This window comes from Panthera tigris, chromosome A2 (genome assembly GCF_018350195.1).
Source record: "Panthera tigris isolate Pti1 chromosome A2, P.tigris_Pti1_mat1.1, whole genome shotgun sequence".
Classification (NCBI taxonomy): Eukaryota; Metazoa; Chordata; class Mammalia; order Carnivora; family Felidae; genus Panthera; species Panthera tigris.
In genome coordinates, this window is record NC_056661.1 from 15410637 (window position 1) to 15429440 (window position 18804).

General features: G+C 54.6%; 1 protein-coding gene and 1 long non-coding RNA gene across 6 annotated transcripts in view; one reads left to right on the forward strand and one right to left on the reverse strand.

Moving 5' to 3' along the window:
• Positions 1–15016, forward strand: part of LARS2 (leucyl-tRNA synthetase 2, mitochondrial) — a 167953-nt gene extending 152937 nt beyond the window's left edge. For 3 of the 5 annotated variants that reach the window (XM_042978749.1, XM_042978750.1, XM_042978751.1), the window contains 3 exons: positions 1519–1605; positions 6324–6451; positions 12085–13701. In XM_042978749.1, the coding sequence (XP_042834683.1) occupies positions 1519–1605; positions 6324–6451; positions 12085–12264 (395 nt within the window). In that variant the 3' untranslated portion in view covers positions 12265–13701. Of the gene's footprint in view, positions 1–1518; positions 1606–6323; positions 6452–12084; positions 13702–13959 lie in introns of those variants that run through there. The other 2 variants (XR_006214756.1, XM_007088398.3) reach the window with 2 other exon arrangements.
• On the reverse strand, positions 11154–11937 carry LOC122236636. The gene is made up of 3 exons (XR_006214757.1): positions 11666–11937; positions 11297–11374; positions 11154–11183 (listed from the first exon to the last, which is right to left on the reverse strand). It is a non-coding gene; the product is annotated as an uncharacterized LOC122236636 (long non-coding RNA).
• Positions 15017–18804: the final 3788 nt, after the last annotated feature.

The window sequence follows — 18804 nt, forward strand, 5'->3', positions numbered from 1 at the left end:
GCCACCCAGGTGCCCCCTAATTTTGTTTTTTTTAATTCAAAGAAGTAATGGGAAGCCGTTGTCTCCGGGCTCTCCCCCCTGTGTGTGTGTGGCCCCCTCTGAATGAGCAGCTGGGGCCATAACGTAGTCAAGTGAGGAGTCCCCGCACCTGGTGTGGCAGTCTGGTCATTGACTCACAGGCGCGGGTCAGGTGCCCTCAGGAGAGAATGGAGATGTGACCCCTCCCCGGCCCTCCCAGAACTAAAGAGGGCCAGCGTCTCCAGGTGTGGGAAGTCCTTTGCAGACAGAAGCCCTGTGTCGCGAGGAGCTTCATTATTGTCATCTCACACCGCCGGTCATTCTTGAGCCAAGGCTTTGCACGGTTTTCACACGCACGTGTCTGTTCTAGAAAACTCAGCTTCCACGTTGGCTTCAGGTTTCATTCCCGCATCTTTGGAAGGTAACTCAGAATGGCTATAAAAGGGAACGCGGCGAGGGGCGGGATGGTCAGAAATGGCCATTTCCCAGAGTTCCCTAGAGAAGCAGATTTTCACAGGACAGGTTCTCTCCCAGAGAGCAGCAGAATTGAGACCGGTCCCCTAGGGGAGGTCCGGAGCCCTGTGGGCTAAATGGCCGCCAACGCTGTGGATAAAAAGGAAACATTTCAGAGGAGCTTGAATAGTCCCCTACCAGTCCCTTCAAGAGCCAGTGAAGACCTTCAGTAGGAAACAGAACCAATGTCTTGGCAGTGGGAGAAAGCTGTAACAGGATGAGGAAATCTTTTTTCCTTCCTGAAGTTTTGGATCTAAGAAGCTCAAGACACCACGTCTGAATTTACACAGTTCTCTTTTGTGTACCATAATAGGGTATTGTCCTAATCCAGACAAGGGGTGGTGGCTGCTCGCTTAGGGAAATTTTGTGTATTTGGAGTCACTGATACTGTTTCCAGATGAAGGACACAAGGTTTCCTTTGGTGGTGGACAGTAAAAAGGCAGAAAGTCACCCACCAGGGAGCTTCTTGGTGGTACTCTGGTTGGAGATCTAATTTCATCATCCTGAAAAATGACTTTTCTAACCGGCAACAGCGTGGATGGATCCCAAGGGGATTATGCTGGGTGAAAAAAGTCAATCTCAAAAGGTTATATACTGAGTCCATTTATACATAACGTTCTCAAAATAACTAATTTATATAGAGAGAAAACACAGTAGTGGTTGCCAGGGGGTTAGGGACTGGCCGGGGGGGTGGGGGTGGCCATGAAAAGGAGAACACAAGGGGGCACCTGGGTGGCTCAGTCGGTTGAGGTCAGGTCGTGATCTCACGGTTCATGAGTTCAAGCCCCACATGGGCTCTTTGCTGACAGTGCAGAGCCTGCTTGGGATTCTCTCTCTCTCTCTCTCTCTCTCTCTCTCTCTCTCAGCCCCTCCTCCACTCATGCTCTCTCTCAAAATAAATCAATAAGCTTCAAATAAAAAAGAATTTAATCTGACACTAGAACTCCATGCATGTAATCCGTGAAATGTGTATCTGTTTCTATGCAGATGTTGGCATTCTGTATCGACACTCACGGGCGGGCGTACCCGTTCTTTTCTTACCAGCCACATTGTGTCCCACCCTACGAAGGCTCTGTAAGTCATTTGGGTGGTTTTTCTTTTGCTATTATTTTGTGCTGCTTTGGGGTTAGCCTCTTGTCCAAACTACGAGTTACTTAAAATGTGGCGGTAAGCTGTCTGTTTCTGTTCTGGCCATTTTTATGGTTGCACAGGGAGGTTTCTGTCTGGACTCCTGCCTCAGGCTTTGCCTTGTGGAAGCTTCAGGTCTTTCATCAGCACCTTAATTGTGAGGTCACAGCAAGGTGACCCTGTGCCCCCCCCCGCTTAGGCGTTCCGAAGTAACTCGCAACCCTCAAAGCCGCAGGCTGCCTCCACGGATCCATTTTTCCTCGTAAAAGTGGCTGTAAAATAGTGTAGTGTAGCATTTTGCCACACGTATGTGTTATGTTCCTCAATTTCAACAAAATTACAAACGTACACATCGTGTGTGTGTGTGTGTGTGTGTGTGTGTGTGTGTGTTTGTGTCCGTTGTAAAGGAGAGTAAGTTCTCACTGATGGTCTGAGGGCATTTTACATATGAATACGCATGTGCGTGTCAGTGTCGTTATTTCAAAAGAAAGTCAGCAGGACCCCTTCTGTGGGCAAAAGCCAAAATCTAGCGGCGTCACATCCTGTCCATTTCCTTGGAATCGCCAGGGCTGGATGAGGCTCGGTGGGGATCAGAGGCCATGGAGTCCCCAAGCCCACCCTTACGTGTGTGTGAGAGCGCGGGGCCGGGGTGGCAGCCGGCCTGGTGACGGCCAGCAAGAGAGGCCACCGGCCACAGACACCGTGACCGCCCCAGCACTCGCTCCCGGCTGCCACGGCGGCGTGGCGACCTTGCCAGTGCTCCGCGCACGAGAGGAGGCTCGGTTCCGCTGTTTCGGTCACTTGCCTGGAAGGTCGGTGACAACAGCTCTCCCAGAGGAGGGGTCGGAAGGGGGTGGGCCGTAGGCAACAGCCAGCCTCCGCTTGGTAGCCTTGTGCTCCACGGCCTTGACACTTCCCAAAGTGTTCAGACTTTGTCCAGGTGCTAACCCAGAGGCCAGCTCTCGACCCGGGCTGTGTCATGTAAAGAAACCATTGTTTTTGCTATGCAAATGTTGGGTATTTTTACCTCCCTAAAGAGTAGAGAGGCAAAAACAGGGCCTAGAACCCACCGGGAGTTTCTGTTCCTCCCCGCTGAGCAGGATGGCCCCACCCCTGTCTATAGGGAAACCCTGGCAGGGACCCAGGCTGCTATAAATAAGCATCCTGATCGCTCCAGGAAGGCCGGGCTTCCTCATTTTTTTTTATTGTGGAATTTGTAACAGCTTCTGCCCAGAACATTTGTGTCCGAGGCCCTTTCATCTCCCAGGCATCCTGTACAATTACCATGCGGAGGGTCTGGAATCCGTCCCGCTGCAGCTGGGTCACAGGACAAGGCAGACTGGGCCAGCCTGCTAAAATAAAGACGTGATTATCTCCCTCCTGTGACCTCTGTCTTGTATTTAGATAGGAGTCATAATAGCACCCCTTCTGAGGAACAAGCAGGAAGCTCCTTTCGGCTTCGGCCAAAACGCACATCTGTCAGGAATGGAGTAGGTCCATCGGCAAGTGCTGGAACCCCGGGGCACAGGGGCCAGCTGGGCCCCAGGAATACATCTTTGATGCTGCTCGATTCTCAGACTCTGGCAGGCGTTCACTTCCCTAAAACCCACTGGCAGCACGGGGTTACAGCAAGAGTGCCAGAAAGTAAAACATACAGTAAGCAACACATAAGTGCTCGATACCAGCACAAGAATCACGACAGAGGTGCCCGGAGTAGAGTGGGTCGGCGCCGCTCCAGAGTGAGCCGTGGACCCGGGGCCGGTCTGGGAACCGGCTGTGACAACCCACGAGGAGATAAGCAGCTTGAGCTTCCAAGGTGGATCACCTCTGCCTCTACGCACACATCGGGGGGTAGGCCGACCAGCTTCTTTCAGGAGCACGACCCTCTCGAGGAAGCCGCACGTTGGTCCACGCTCTGGCCGAGCTCTACCGAATGGCGGACGGCCACTTTGAGAGCTACTTGTAAGAGCTTTGGAGAATCCAGAAACCATCCCGACTACAGGGTATTGTAAAAGAAAAATCACAAACCGATAGGGAAGGGGAGGTTGACTCTACCAACCAGGGTTGGAAACTTGACCGTGTAATGTTCTTTCACGTTACCCACAAAAGAAGGCACAGCTGATTCAACGGGGAACACAGAGAAACCCTAGAAAGAAACCAGAAGAGGGGCACCTGGGTGGTTCAGCCAGTTAAGCGTCTGACTCTTGGTTTCGGCTCACAATTGCGCGAGTTCGAGCCCCGCGTCCGGCCCTGTGCTGGCAGTGCTGTGACTGCTTGGGATCCTCTCTCTCTCTCTCTGCCCCTCCCCCACTTGTGCTGTCTGTGTCTCTCTCAAATAAGTAATAAATTTTAAAAGGTAAAAAAATCAAAAGACAAAAAAAATTAGAAAAAAACAGAAGAAAAATCTTGAACTGATCTCACAGTGTGGGAAACCTTCATTTCAAAATACCCTTTCAAATTACTGAAGTATTCAATGTTTTTGGTAGAGAATCTGTTAACACATTAAAAGAAAGAGGGCCCCTGGGGAGCTCAGTCGGTTAAGCATCCGACTTCGGCTCAGGTCATGATCCCGTGAGGTTCCTGAGTTCGAGCCCCGCATCGGGCTCTGTGCTGACATTTCGGAGCCTGGAGCCTGCTTCGGTTTCTGTGTCTCCCCTTCTCTCTCTGCCCCTCCCCCACTCACGCTCTGTCTCTGTCTCTCAAAAAATAAACAGATGTTAAGAAAAAATTTTTCAAGAAAGATCACCTGTGCTCCCACCTCCCAGATACAGTCACTGCTGGTATTGTGTTCCATTCCCTGTGACCTTTTGTCCGTTCGTATAAACATTTACTAAAACTCGAGTCGTGTTATGTGTGCTATTGTATATCATCCTTTCCCATGAAATTAATCACCATTTTATTTATTTATTCTTTAAACGTTTATTTACTTTTGAGAGCGAGAGAGAAGGAGCGCACACATGTGCAGGGGAGGGGCAGAGACAGAGGGAGGGGAGAAGATCTTAAGGGGGCTCTGAGCCGTCAGCACAGAGCCCGACGCGGGCCTCAAACTCACAAGCCGTGAGACCATGACCTGAGCTGAAGTCGGACGCTTAACGGACTGAGCCACCCAGGCTCTCTAATTAATTATGATTTTATTTTTTTTATTTAAAAAAAAAAATTTTTTTTTAACGTTTATTTATTTTTGAGACAGAGAGAGACAGAGCATGAACGGGGGAGGGGCAGAGAGAGGGAGACACAGAATCCGAAACAGGCCCCAGGCTCCGAGCTGTCAGCACAGAGCCTGACGCGGGGCTCGAACTCATGACCGCGAGATCATGACCTGAGCCGAAGTCGGCCGCTTAACCGACTGAGCCACCCAGGCGCCCCTCTAATTAATTATGATTTTAAAGTAGTGAAACAAAAGGAATACAGAACTCCATATACAGCATGATCCTGATGGTAGTGGGTTGTTTTGGTGGGGTTGGTTTATATATATCCTAGCCATTAAATACATTACTATCTTCCCAAAAAAGAAGCTTAAAAAATGCTGTCCAGATGAACATGATTTTCTTCTTTATAGTCTGACCTTTTCTGCCAGGAGCGGCCATTACTTTTGCCATTGGGGAAAATAAAACGTCGTCGGTCCCAACACAGCGTTCCTGGCACACTGGTGTTGGTGGGATTCATTCCCTCTGTGTCAGAGCTGGCTTCAGACCATTCGCTGAGGCATGGGCTCCTCCCTCAAATGCATCTTCTGGGCCACCCCCGGAAAAGCCAATCACGGCGTGAGGAATGCCGCCACGTTCACTGCCATCCCCCCCTCCCCCGCCCCCCATCCAGGGCCCGCCTCCAGGAGGACGAGGAGGTGGTCAGGGTGCGGCCGCACTGGTAGTGCCCAGGGATCTGCTTTCTGACGCGTGTCTTTCCTGCACGTTTGGGGGCCTCTCTTGTGCTCATGAGATCGGCAGCGACTTTGCAGGCCAAGCCTTTCCTGCTCAGAAGCCCCCGGCTGAAGTCCCCGGGCAGCCCTGCAGGTGTGGAGCCCGCCTGTGCCTGCTTTGGGGCCGCAGCACGACGCGCTCTGGGACGCAGACTTGTGGGCTTTGATTCCTCACCGCCTCCTCGGGTTCCACGCACCCGAGCCAAGGCCAGCTCTTTCCAGTTCAGCCCTTGGCAGGAGCCCCTCTCGAGAAGAGGTGGAGTGTGAAGGCTGAGATCCCTCTGAGAAGGTCGAGAAGGAACGCTGTTCTCAGCATGTGGGCTCCAGTGATGATGAGTAAAAGGACCCGGCGGGAGGGCCTCGCGGACCACAAGTAATCACAGGCAGGAAAGGAAGCGAGCACAGCTCGTTATTTTGGGATCCGCTCTCAGGAGCACAAAGACATTCCTTCATCAACAGAACCGCAGAGACCAAGGCAGATCAGCGGCCTTGTTGTTCCCAAAATGCACACTTTAGAACCACGTGTCCACCCATCTTTACAGCTCTGGGCGCTGTTGAAAATAGTTGGGGGGGGCTACCCATAAACCCAGGCCAGAGTAAGTGGGGGGGCACCTGGCAGGCTGTGAAAAAGCCGTAGTGCGGCCTCAGGCAGCTCCACGCCGGGCTGTGCCGGGGCGAAAGCGACTCACCCTGCCCCCCCGTGAGCCCTGCGTGTTCAGTGACCCTCTGTGCCTTGGCATTGCAGGCCTGCAACAGGTGCCCGGGAAGCTGTGTGCCCACTATGCCTGGGACGCCGGCGTGCTGCTTCAGGCGTGGCCAGCCGTGGACCCGCAGTTCCTTCAGCAGCCCGACGTCGTGGAGATGGCCGTCCTGGTGAGTCTCTCCCGCAGCCCCAGACTCTGGGAGTCTCCTGGCCCCGCGCGAGACCCACAGCCACTGCCTGGGCCTTTCCAGCCTACCCCGCCCTCAGCCTGACCGTCCCACCCGTCTTTGCTTTGCACGCTTCAGTTTTGAGGTCACCGCATACCAAAAGCTTGTGAGCATAAAATACTCAGGGCCCTCCAGGGATTAGAAAGTGGAAAATAGAACCCTGTCCCGCGTTACAGGTTCTGATCGTCTTGTTCTCCAGCCGTGTTCCAGTCTCCTCTTCTGTCTGTTTCGTTCAGCTGCTCCTGGTTCATTTAGGGAGGAGGGTGAGAGCGAGGAGGTGGGCAGAACAGGAGCACCTCACTGAAAAATCTCTTCCAGAAAGGCTACATCAAATTTCTTTTGCGGGGGGGACGCCTTGGTAACTCAGTCAGTGGAGCTTCCAACTCGTGATCTCAGGGTCGCGGGTTTGAGCCCCGCATTGGGCTCCGTGCTGGGCATAGAGCCTACTTTAAAAAAAAAAAAAAGAATTTTTTTTTGGTAAATTGCATCATTGTAGGTACATAAAAGACATTTTTTATTTCAACCTTTTATAGAGCAGGTAACTCTAACAGTTTATCCTTTATATGATTGTTACATATGTAAGCTGATGTGGCTGAACTGGGGGACCTCTTAGCACACACGTCTCTGAACCACGTATGGGGCCAGGTCATTCGCATCCAAAATCGAAGTAAACTCTTCTCACTCAGTGAAGTAGGCGTTTCCATTCTCAGTGTTTTCAGTGGAGGAATCAGAGAAGTTGGTCGCCTTGCCCGGGTTTATTGATTCATCAGTAGTTCTCACGTTACCATCAGGCACAGTGCTAGGCTCTGGGGATACAAATCAAACAGGACACACAGGGTCCCTAATACCTACAGAGCTGTAAGCCGAGTGGGAGAGACGGGAAAGAGAAAAAGGAAAGAAAAATATTACTGCACATTGTGAAAAAGGCCATGAAGACATCAACCGGGGGCTGAGGGAGAGCACAGCCTCCCAGGGGCCCGGTCTGCCAGGCAGGTGCAAACCCTGCCCTTCTGTGTCTGTGCAAACCCTGGGCCCAGCAGGGGGGTGGACGTGTGGAGAAACGGCTTCATGCGGGAGGCTCAGCCCCTCGGAAGCCACTCTTGTTTCCACGCCACCTCCCCTGGCGCTTGGTTCCACGCTGACCCCACTTTGCCTCCCCCACAGAGAGGAGGACATGGGCTTGGCCTGGAGGGCTTCTTCCAAAACTCTCAAAGTCAAAAACAGCTCTGTGGCGCAGAGAAGCCGTTTCTTCTTTACCTTAAGTGATGTCTGTAAGAAAGATCTCAGGGCGCCTGGGTGGCTCAGTCGGTTAGGCGTCCGACTTTGGCTCAGGTCACGATCTCACGGTCCGTGAGCTCGAGCCCCGCGTCGGGCTCTGTGCTGACAGCTCGGAGCCTGGAGCCTGCTTCGGATTCTGTGTCTCCCCCTCTCTCTGCCCCTCCCCCACTTATGCTCTCTCTTTCTCTCTCGAAAATAAATAAACATTAAAAAAAAATTTTTTTTTAAATAAGAAAGATCTCGTGGGCCCCTGAGAACACGTCCTCCGCACATTGAGAAATGCCAGCTTGAGGAACTGAAGGTTTAGCCTATGTAGTATCATTCCACTTTGATCACTGCAGAAAAGAAATTTCGTTTTGGTAATTGGAGAAAGGATTTCAGATTGTCGTTGAAATGAAAACTCCGAGTTTAAAATGTTTACAAATGGGACTCCCTGCGGGTCTACCCAACTTGAGCACCTCGGGCTCGGGGCACCGGGCCATGTGACAGACCTCCTGTGGAGGCCTGCGTTCTGTGTTCGTGTGATCTCGACTGGCGCCCCGGCCGGAAATGGGAGCTGAGCACCATGCAGTGTAATTCAGCGTGATTCGGTCCGGCTCGAGTTCTCGGTGCCCATGGCATGCAGGGCCGTGCCCAACACTAGGGATACTGAGCCCAGGGGCACCGCCTTCTCTCCATGCAGCGTGGCGCCCACGAGGGATGGTCTAGGGGGCACACAAACGCCACACACACACACACACACACACACACACACACACACACACAGGGAGTTTCTGGAGACTCAAGGTTAACACGTGGAGCTTGGGAGCGAGACTCTCCTGCCCGTAAGTCTCCGTCTTACAAGATACTTCCATAAGCCTCGGTTTCCTCAACGGCGAAATGGGGGCCACACAGTGGCTGCTCTGTCTAGTTGTTGAAAGAATTAGATCGGATGACGCCAGGAGACGCTTAGCTTGCTTCTGGACACACTAGTGACAAAACTCACTAACAAGCAGTGAGCACCGACTGCGGGCCGGGCACTGCCTGAAGAACTTTCGAGATCCTGACTCATTTACCCCCACACAGCTGCCCTGGAGCGGGCCCTGTTTTACCCATGTCACATAAATGACTAAATGACAGGCTCCTGCCGGTCCTGCTTGCTAGGTGCTCGTGTCGGGGTCACCGCTTCGCACAGTCAGGGCATTGAGGGAAGGGGACGTGGGACCTTGGCCGTAAAGAGGAGCAGCATTTCCCTAGTGCAGAAGAGGATGCCTGCTCGGCAGAAGCAAAGAGGGGAGCGCCCTCAGGGACATTGGGACGGTGAGCCACGGAGGGGGGCTAGAGCACAGGCTCAAGCAGGGCATCAGGGCTGGGGGCTAGCAGGGGGCTGACCAGGGGGAGAGAGGATCCACGAGGTCATCCCGTCTCCACTTGTGGGGTGGGGCCTCGGGCAGGTAGCTTCACCTCTTGTGCCTCGGCTTTCCCATCCGTACAATGGGCACGCAGTGGTCCTGCATGTGCCTTACGAGGCTGCAGGAGGATAAGCAGGTTTGCTCGGGTGGATTGCGTAGCAGCGCCTGGCACAGAGCGAGAGCTCGGTCGGCGGGAGCTTTCCTTGTTTTTCTCTGTTGCGGGGCTGCCTCCGTGTCGGTGAGCGGCCGTGGGTGGGGCGAGGGCAGTGCTCATGGTTTCCAACTTTTCAGCTGGAAAAGTCCAAGAGAACAATGCCGAGGCCCCGGACCGAGGCTGTGGGTGATGGGGGGGGGGGGGGGCAGTGGCATAGATGGAGGGGCAGAAGCTTGTGAAGCCACCAGAGACCAAAAGATTCTTATAAAGTCAAAGAGAGCTTCTTCCCCTTTGGGCCCCTGAAGGCCAAGTCCGGGAGCATCTGTTGTCCATTTAACTGGTGCCTCATGCCAGGAGGTGGAGCATGATAGAGACCCACCCGCCGCGAAGGGACTGCCCGGGGTGAGGCGACTCAGGGGAGTCCCAGGGCTCCAGAAGCCATGAGAGGGTGCCTGGGGCCGTGTGGGAAGGCCTGCTGGGTTCCCTGGCCACATCCTGAGGTCACGGGACCCCCTTCCCCAGCCCAGCTGGGGACAAGAACGATTCAGCTCCCCGGACAGGCCTCACCAGAGGGGCCAGCCCCCAGGTCCCCAGGGAATCCCTGGGTCTGGAAGTAGGGTCATTGTGCCGAGCACATCCCACACCGGCCCCTTCCATCGTGGCCGGGAGTAAGGAGGCGTAAGGCTTAGTGAGCTGGTCCCTTCGGACAGGTGATCTTCCTCAACAGTCCGGAAGATTCCATCCTTAAAGAAGAGAAAACTGAAGGTCCCACGGCTTGTGAGTCCAGGCCTGAGAGTCAAGCCTGAGTCTGTCTGCGCAAAAGCACGCGCTCTCTCGCTTGCCCCGGGCCCCTGTTCCCTGGGTAAGATCCGGAAGCGGAAGCTGGAGCTGTGTGACTCATTACCAAGTTCTGAGAAGGCCGTGTCCGGGGCCCCCAGGACTTCACGGGGGGCACGGCTTTGGTGTGACAGGGTGGGAGGTCTCGGTCAAAGCAAGCACAGGGCGGTGGAAGAAGGTAGCTCCCGATGGCTTAGAAACGAGAAGGCGGGTGGTGGGGGGCACAGTCCTTTGAGCAGCAGCGCTAGCTCTTCTGTTTTAGGACACCAAAACCCTGCGTCCAGGAGACTCACGCTTTTTCATTTTACTTTTATTTTTTAAGTTTATTTGTTTTGAGAGACAGAGAGCGAGCGGGGGAGGGGCAGAGAGAGAGAGAGAGAGAGAGAGAGAGAGAGAGAGAGAGAGAGAATTCCAAGCAGGTGCCACACTGTCGGCGCAGAGCCCGACATAGAGCTCCAGCTCTTCGAAACACGAGATCACGACCGAAGCTGAAATCCAGAGGTGGACGCTTAACCCGGCTGAGCCACCCCCAACCCCGAGACTCACACTTTTTAGTTGTTCTTTTTTAATGTTTATTTATTTTTGAGATGGTGAGAGACAGAGCATGAGTGGGGGAGGGGCAGAGAGAGAGAGAGGGAGACACGGAATCCGAAGCAGGTTCCAGCCTCTGCCGAGCTGTCAGCACAGAGCCCGACGGGGGGGGGGGGGGGGGGGGGGGGGGGGGGGGGGGGGGGGGGGGCTCGATCCCACGGACCGCGAGATCATGACCTGAGCTGACGTCGGACGCTCAACCGACTGAGCCACCCAGGCACCCCTAGACTCACACTTTTTTAAAAGAGCCACGTTTTTTTAATTCATTATTTGTATATTTATTTATTTTTAAGTTTATTTATTTTGAGAGAGACAGAGACACTGCGAGTGGCGGGGGAAGGGCGGCGAGAGAATCCCAGGCAGGCTCCGTGCTGCGTGCAGGGCCCAATGCTGGCCTTGAACTCACAAACCTCGAGATTATGACCTGAGCCGAAACCAAAAGTTGGACGCTCAACCGACTGAGCCACTGGATGGAACCAATCCCAGGCACCTCCCCCCCCCCAAAAGAACCATATTTTAGAACATTTCAGGACGTACTATTTTACCATATTTGGCTCCCGCGCAGTGATATAGAGTGATGCAACCAAGAAAAATGCCACCAAGTTCTACATAAATCTGAAAAAAATGAGGCGGGTGATTAGGGACACCTAATAGGCTTTGGTCGAAACTTCAGAGACTATTCCTGGTAACTTTTCATAATACAGTGACTGCATTTTCCCGGTAAAAAAAACAGGAGCATCAGTGAAAGAAGCGTTGAGTGTTCTTACGGGAGCAGTGGGCTTGGGGATTTGAAGCATGGCTGTTGAGAAGCCACCAGGGCCGTGAGAGCACTTTCCCCCGTGCCCACGTCAGTTCATACTTGCTGTGAAGTTTGTCCGTATTGAAAAATCCTCAGTGAATACCCACCGACGTCTGCAACTGTACCGGCCCCTTCTCGGCAAGGAGAGTTAAAGTGATGTGGGCCCAGGTTCCCGGTCGCCGTGCCCGGGCGCCCCCTTTTCACAGGAGCCAGGCCCGTGACAGGGAGGTTGCCTGCCTTCCGCGCGAGCCGGCCCACCCGCGGCCTGGGTAAAATCCTGGGTGACGCAGCCCTTCCCCTCCCCCGGGGAGCAGCTGAGGGTGTGTGACCTCACTTCCTGCGCAGCTGGGACGGGGCCACGCTCGGGAAGCACAGGTGCACTGGCCGTAGGTGCCGGGGGCCCCCAGCCTCTCCCTGCCCGTCTGGGTGTGTTGGGAGGCTGGGCACGGGCGCCACCCCTCCTTGGGGAAGGCGCCTGCCACTCTCAGGACTTTTCCTCATCGCTTGTCTCGGCTTCTCTCCTCAGATCAACAACAAAGCCTGCGGCACAATCCCCGTGCCCCAGCGAGTCTCGCGGGACCAGGACAAAGTCCACGAACTCGTCCTCCAAAGCGAGCTGGGTGTCAGGCTCTTGCAGGGGCGAAGCATCAAGAAAACGTTCCTCTCCCCCAGAACGGCCCTCATCAACTTCCTGGTGCAGGACTGATGGCAGGGAGGAGGAAGGGGTAGGGGTAGGGGGGCGCTGGCCCAGGGTGGGGAAACGACGGATGTCTTGAACGCTCACCGTCATCCTCTGACGGACGGGTACGGGTGGCGAGCCTCTGTGGCGGGGCCTGGTGCAGGGGTGGGGACAGGTGTGGGCAGAGCAGAAGGACTCTCGAAGGCGGAGGGGTGGGGCAGCCCCTGCAGGTGGAGGAAGCCATCTGACCTCGCCCGAAGCCACCAGAGGTACGGCCGGGTGTCTGCAGGAAGGCGAGAAGAGAAGTGAGAACGCACGTGTGCCTCTCGAGCAGCCTGGGAGCTTCTGACCCCCAGAAACTGCACGGCCTTCGACACACCCCGGGAACGGGAGGGCGAACTGAGGACCCACGCACGGCATTTGGGTCGTGTCCAAATGCCCAGATTGTGGCGTGGACGCTGCGGTCTTCAGAAACCGCTAGGAGCCAGAAGGCAAGCGGGGCGGGTCCCTCTACAGGTGTCCCCGCCTCCTGGGGTGAAGCACCACTTCCTACCCTCTCTCGGGGTGTGACATTTGCTGCGCAGTGAGGCGGGACCACACCGGGTGGGACCTCAGATGGAAGCAATCGCGGGGCCTACCGCGGCCCCGCGCGGTGTCTGCTCATGTGGGCCCCAGATGCCGCCACCGCCGTCGATGTGGCCCCCGGAGCCCATCGTGAGAAGCGCGAGCTCGCCGCGGAGGAGTGGCCCAGAGCCACCGGGTGTTGCCTTCTTGTTCAGGCCGCCACCGTCTGGCAGCCGGGGAGGCGGCTGGGGACGGACCCCTCTCGCCGGTGTCATTAGGATAACCGGGTCCTATGTGATGTCAGCAGTTGGGTGCTCTGAGCAGAAGTGGCCGAAGCCACTGATTAACATTTAATGGGGAAATGGAGCAGAATCTCGCCATTTTGTGATCCTGAAAATCTGTATTTGTTTTCTGATGCCATTTTTCTGAGGTAACCTCAGATGAGGTAGCCTGCAGTTGAACAGCTGACAGATGACTTTTTTTTTTTTAACGTAATAAAATGTTTGTCATGTGCGACTTTGGGACATATGTGTGGTCTTGGAATAGCCACCGCATTCCAGTTCTAGGAGTTAATCAGGAACAGACTGAGGTATTCTATCATCGTCGGAAGCCTTGGCCGTATGCCTGACTCCACATGGAAAGTTCTAAAGTGAGGTACGTATAGGACTTACAGACATGGCTGGCAACACTGATTCAGAGATACGAGTAACAGCCGTTAAAGTTACTGGCTCTTGAATGTGGCTCACCTGAACACCGTTTCTGGTCCCCGTTAAATCAGAAATTCTGATTTAAGTGGTCTAAGGTGCACTTGGGCATCAGGGAATTTTAGAAGCTGCACGGGTGATTCTTTTTTTATGTATCTTTTCAGTGTTTATTTATTTTTGAGACCGAGAGAGAGAGCAGGGGAGGGACAGAAAGAGAGGGAGACACAGAATCAGGCTCCAGGCTCTGAGATGTCAGCAGAGAGCCCGACGCGGGGCTTGAACTCACGAACCACGAGATCATGCCCTGAACCGAAGTCGGAGGCTTAACCGATGGAGCCACCCAGGTGCTCCTGCACGGGTGATTCTAATGGACAGCAAAGCCTGAGAACCACTGGATTAAGTCGGTGGGTTTGAACCGTAATATTTAACTAGTTCCTCCTCTCCCTATCTTCAGCTTCGCTGGGGTGAGTTTGGTGTAGGACCAAAACATCTGGAGGAGGACAGCTGGGAAAGAAGGGGAAGCAGGGGCCAGAACTCTCCAGCAGGTACTTAAGATGTTCCCGGAGCTGACTTGGGTAGGCACAGCCCCATTCCACAGACTAGCACCTGTGGATTAAATATAAGCAAGTGGATGAAGATATTTATTTGATCCAGGGAGGGAGGAGTGAGTGGTTTTGGTTGCTTGTCCTGTTTGGCCCCAAAGTGAGCTGAGTGGCCTCGAACAACAAGATACGGGTAGTGGGGGAAGGTCCTTTACCTGCACATAATCTGGCCGGAGCAGTGGGCCATTAAAGCCTCAGGGCTGCTGCACTAACCACTGTGGCTTTGGAGAACTTTTTCTCCAAGAGGATAAATCTTTTGAAAACAAGAGCTCCCTCGGTACTCCTTGAGATGGTTGGTATAGAGGAAGAAAGGAACGAAAGGCTAATCCCTGGGGGTAGGGAGGAGGGGTGGGGAAGCCTCTCAGGGCTCTCTTAACTGCCTCGATGCAGGGACAGGTAGTGGCTGACTGTCCGAGAGCACCTTTGTGGGGTCCACGGGGCTGGAGGCAGAAGTTGTTGCCAAGCCAGTGGGAGAGCCAGGCTCACGGGGCGATGGCAGGGTTTTATCTGTCAGGGGGCGGAGTGAAGAGAGTTTGTCCACAAGGAAAGCGGTGCCGGGAAGCCCCACGGCAGGTGCCACTACGGTAGGCACCTAGGTTTGCCAAGGAAAACGAAATTGATCTCGGAGAACCTAAAGCAACAGATGAGCCGAGAAACGACTTAGACATGCTTCGTCCCAACCTAAGTGACACCCCCCCCCCCCGGGAGCTGGTTAAGGAAAATTGGGTGCAGCCGGAGACAAAGCATGGTTTATAAAAGGACGTAAGGCCAAGGATGTTTCTAAAAAACATGTACGATGAAATTTTTCTCACGAATAAATCAGTATACTTACGCGGTGTGATCCTGACTGTGATGTTTTTAAATTCCCACCCTTACAAAGACCGAAGGAAATTTGCCCGCAAATCACTGGTTGAAGAGTCCTACACGTAATTTTTTTCCTTCTGTTTCCTTTTTTTTTTTTTTTTTTTTTTTGCATTTTCTAACTTGTATTGGCTGTGGGGTTTTTCATTAATGGGGGGGGGGGATATCAAAATGGACAATTTTTGAAGATCCGGATGAGCTAAAGGCCTACCCCCCACCCCTTGATTTTTCTTTCTTTTTTTCCTCCTCTCACAGTATCTAGTTGCCACTGGGGAGCACCCCAGTTAGGAAGACATTGGCCCTTTGTCGTGTGATGTGGAATCCAAGCAAAAAGCAGCCCCCGTAAGGTTGCTGTTTGTAGTCAGTCACTCCGCGTGGGCAGGTGTGGGAAGCTCCTTCTCGTCTCGCAGACTGAGGACAAAAGAACAGAAGGTAACATTCCCTTCACGGAACTCTCCTGTTCTCGGCGGATGAACTGCTATGGCAGCCGAGGGCGTGGGCTCTGGAGTCAGCCAGACGAAGGTTCTGGAACTGTGTGTCCCAGCGACCAGGTCACCTGCCACCTCAGTGATCTAGGCAAGCCATGGGAATGTCTCTGAGCCTTTGTGTCTTCAACTATAAAACAGGAGTAAAAATAATGCCTTGGGGTATGAGGACAAAGGGAGATTGTGTAAAGCGCGCGGCACATAATAAGCTCTCAATAAATGAGAGTGGCTTGTTATGAGTAATCTTGCCCGACTAAGAATAGGCTCATGGTCTAGAATGGGATTATCTTTGGTCAGAAAAAAAGGGAACATTTAGAAAAAATAGGCATGCCAGGCCTGTTGAGGAAAAAGGTTGAAGCAGTAAACTCGAAGGAATTTTAATCCTGTTGGCAGAATCAGCCTTTTATATGGTATTTTCACCTCGTGTCCTGAAACCTTAGTATTACCTGCTTCCCTGATCCCATGCATGCTGGTTAGTTTCTTGGGGCTCCATCTGGGTGACAGCGATACCTCTCTGGGGCTGGACACCCTCTTTTCCTTAAGTGGTAGCTCAGGCCACAGTCTGACGAGGGTCCGGGAAGCTCCCGACCTTCTTCGGGCCCCACTGTGGCCATCCGCTTCTGTCCCAAGGCACACGGGATTGTGACATGGCAAGGAATAGAGCAAGGGACAAAAAGCCAAGAGCTGGAGACCGTACACGTGAGCCTCGCTTCAGCCCTTAGATCAAGTCTGATTTGGGTGGCCTGCCTGTGGTGCCCAGAGTGGCAGGTTACGAGCGGCCTCTGCAACTTTTCCTCGATAGTAGTTCTTGGAAGGGGAGCCTGTGACTTGCTGGGGGGACCTCTTGACTCAGTGGAGCAGCCGTCTTTCTTACCGAGTTGGCTTCCTTGGTTTGGGGTTTACTGATCGGTGGCCTGAGGCTGCCGGGAGCAATGGCCCAGTGGTGTCAGATGAAGGAGGTCTGGGGCCACGTGGAGAAGTCCACCAGAGACCCTGGCAGGCCTTCCGTGGCCTAGGGGGCCTCTTGGCAGGCCAGTGCTCAGACAAGATGGCCTCCAGACCAAAAGCTGGGCGTCAGAAGTTTTCATTTACAGGCGGTTTGGCTCCTGAACTGAGTCGCAGAGGAGTTATGAGGCCACCAGGGCCCACAGACAGGCCACAGCGCGCAGCTGGCCTCCAACACTCCTGCTGGGCCAGCGTTGGCCACCACGGACCAAGGCCGAATCAGGGCATGGCTCGCGCACCGGCGGTCCCCCCTCAGCCTATCTCCTCCTGGGAGGGAAGGGAAGGGGCAGCCATGGCTACGGGGCTGTGCCCCAAACACCATTCCGGGGGCTTTGCGGGTGCTCTGGAATTCGGAATTCCTACCTGGGAGCCACGGTATGGACATAATAACCCACATCCTATAAATAAGAAGCCTAGAAAGGCTCAGTGAACTACCTAAGTCGTACCCACTAGGGACTGTTAGAGCCGGGGTCAGCCCCACATCTGCCTTTCTGTTCCCAGCTCATGCTCTCTCTACAGACCAACCTGCCTGCCTGGGAGGCAAGAAGGGGGATGTCTTGGGAGGAGGTACAGCTCGTTCTTGCTCTTTCTATCCGGAGAATTCTGCACCGGAGCTCTTGCTCCCGCAGACTTGTCCTTCCTTGCAGAAGGGGCTGGGCTTTTGTGCCTGAATCTGTCCGTCACTGGCTGCGGGTCACTTCTGGGGGCTGTGTGTTGGCAGGGGGGTGCTAAATAACTTCCTGGGCATTTGGGGGGGCGGGGGGGCTCCCGTCAGCTCAGGGAAATCTCTGGAGAAGGGCACAGCTGAGCAGCCCGCCAGCCTGGAAGAGGACTCATCAGGGTGGAGCACCCAAGGGGACCACCACGAGGAGAGGGGGCAACCGTCCAGGCCTGAGAAGCAGCGAGTCTGTGGGTGAGGACAGGCTCTAGACAGCAGCCGGCCTCACACAAGAGGAGTGGAATGCGGGCTGAAGTCTGAACAAGCCCAGCGGCCTCTGACCCGCCTCGTGCCAGTGTGCCAAGCGGCTCGGGGCAGTGCTGCCGGCCTCAAGGCCGTGGAGAAGACCAACCGGAAGGCGTTATCATCCCCCTTCCGCTGATGACAAAACTGTGGCTCCAACAGGCCGGGACTTGTTCGAGGCCGTGACCGTGAGCAGTGAAGACTCCGATCTGTGCCCATTCCGCTCAGAGCCCCCGCCCCTCCCTCGTAGGACTAGCCTGACGCTTCTGGCAGCCAGTTCAGCGCAGGACGTAAATCGTCCCCATGGACGAGCCCCACCGCACCCTAGAAGGTCAAGGGACGGCGCAGGGTAGACAAAATGGGAAGGGTTTGCTCTCCCCTTTCTCCCTGCGAGACAAAGGAGCGGAAAGAAGGAGCAGAAAACATCTGTTTCGTGGGCTGGGTCCCTGTCCGACCCTCCGAGGGTGGGCGGCCAAAGGCTCTCATCCAAGCCAGTGAGTCTGGAGATTGGAATCTGGGATGACCGGCAGTGAGCAAGCGGGGAGCCCCCCGAGGGTGGGTGGGTGGGCAGTGCTGGTGCTGGCGGGAAGGGGAAAGGCCAGTCCTGGGGGCCAGAGGCCCCAGATCCAAGGGTGGGGCCAAAGTCGTCTGGAAGGATCGACCCGGTCTCCCCGGTCTCTGGACCAGCCCGCAGGAGGGAGGGGCGCAGGGATGGTGAGGCCCTGGGCGGGAGGTGGTGGCCGGGCCTGCTGAAGTCACCCAGCTGGCCTGCGACCCAACACTGATGACTCACCTCCCCCAGCCTCAAGCCCTGAACTTGAATTTCAGTTCTTGTTCGGCCTCCGGAAGAGCGTTGCCTGTGCCAGACGCCCAGTGCGTGGGACCCACGGCCTGTGATCCCTCGATTTCAGCACCAATAATGTTTACCTTGTACTGGGAACTAATCACGTGCCAGGCGCTGTTCTAAGTGCTTCACCACAGAAGGGGCCTTGCTCGTTCTACGCAGAGCACACGGCAGAGCTGTGGTTCTGACCCTCTTCCACCAAATCGCTTCCCAACGGCCCACGCACTTCCTGGATTTTCCAAGACGGTCCGGGTTTCTGTTTTCTCTCCAGTTGTCCCCCAAGCACCCTAGAACCTACCAAACCCGCACGTCCTGATCTGTGTCTAGGAAGGTCAGTTTGCTTCGGGTGCACACCTGGGTGAGGTCTGGGCTCTCTCTCTGAGCCTGGGACTGACCAGTCCCAGGGGGCCATCACCTCTGGGAGACAGACAGAGCCTCCTTGGGGCGCCATCACTGGGACCTAGAAGTCAGGGAGCCAGCTTGGCTCAACACCACATACTGCTGGGAAAATCTCACGGACGGAGATGAGGAGACTTGGCCT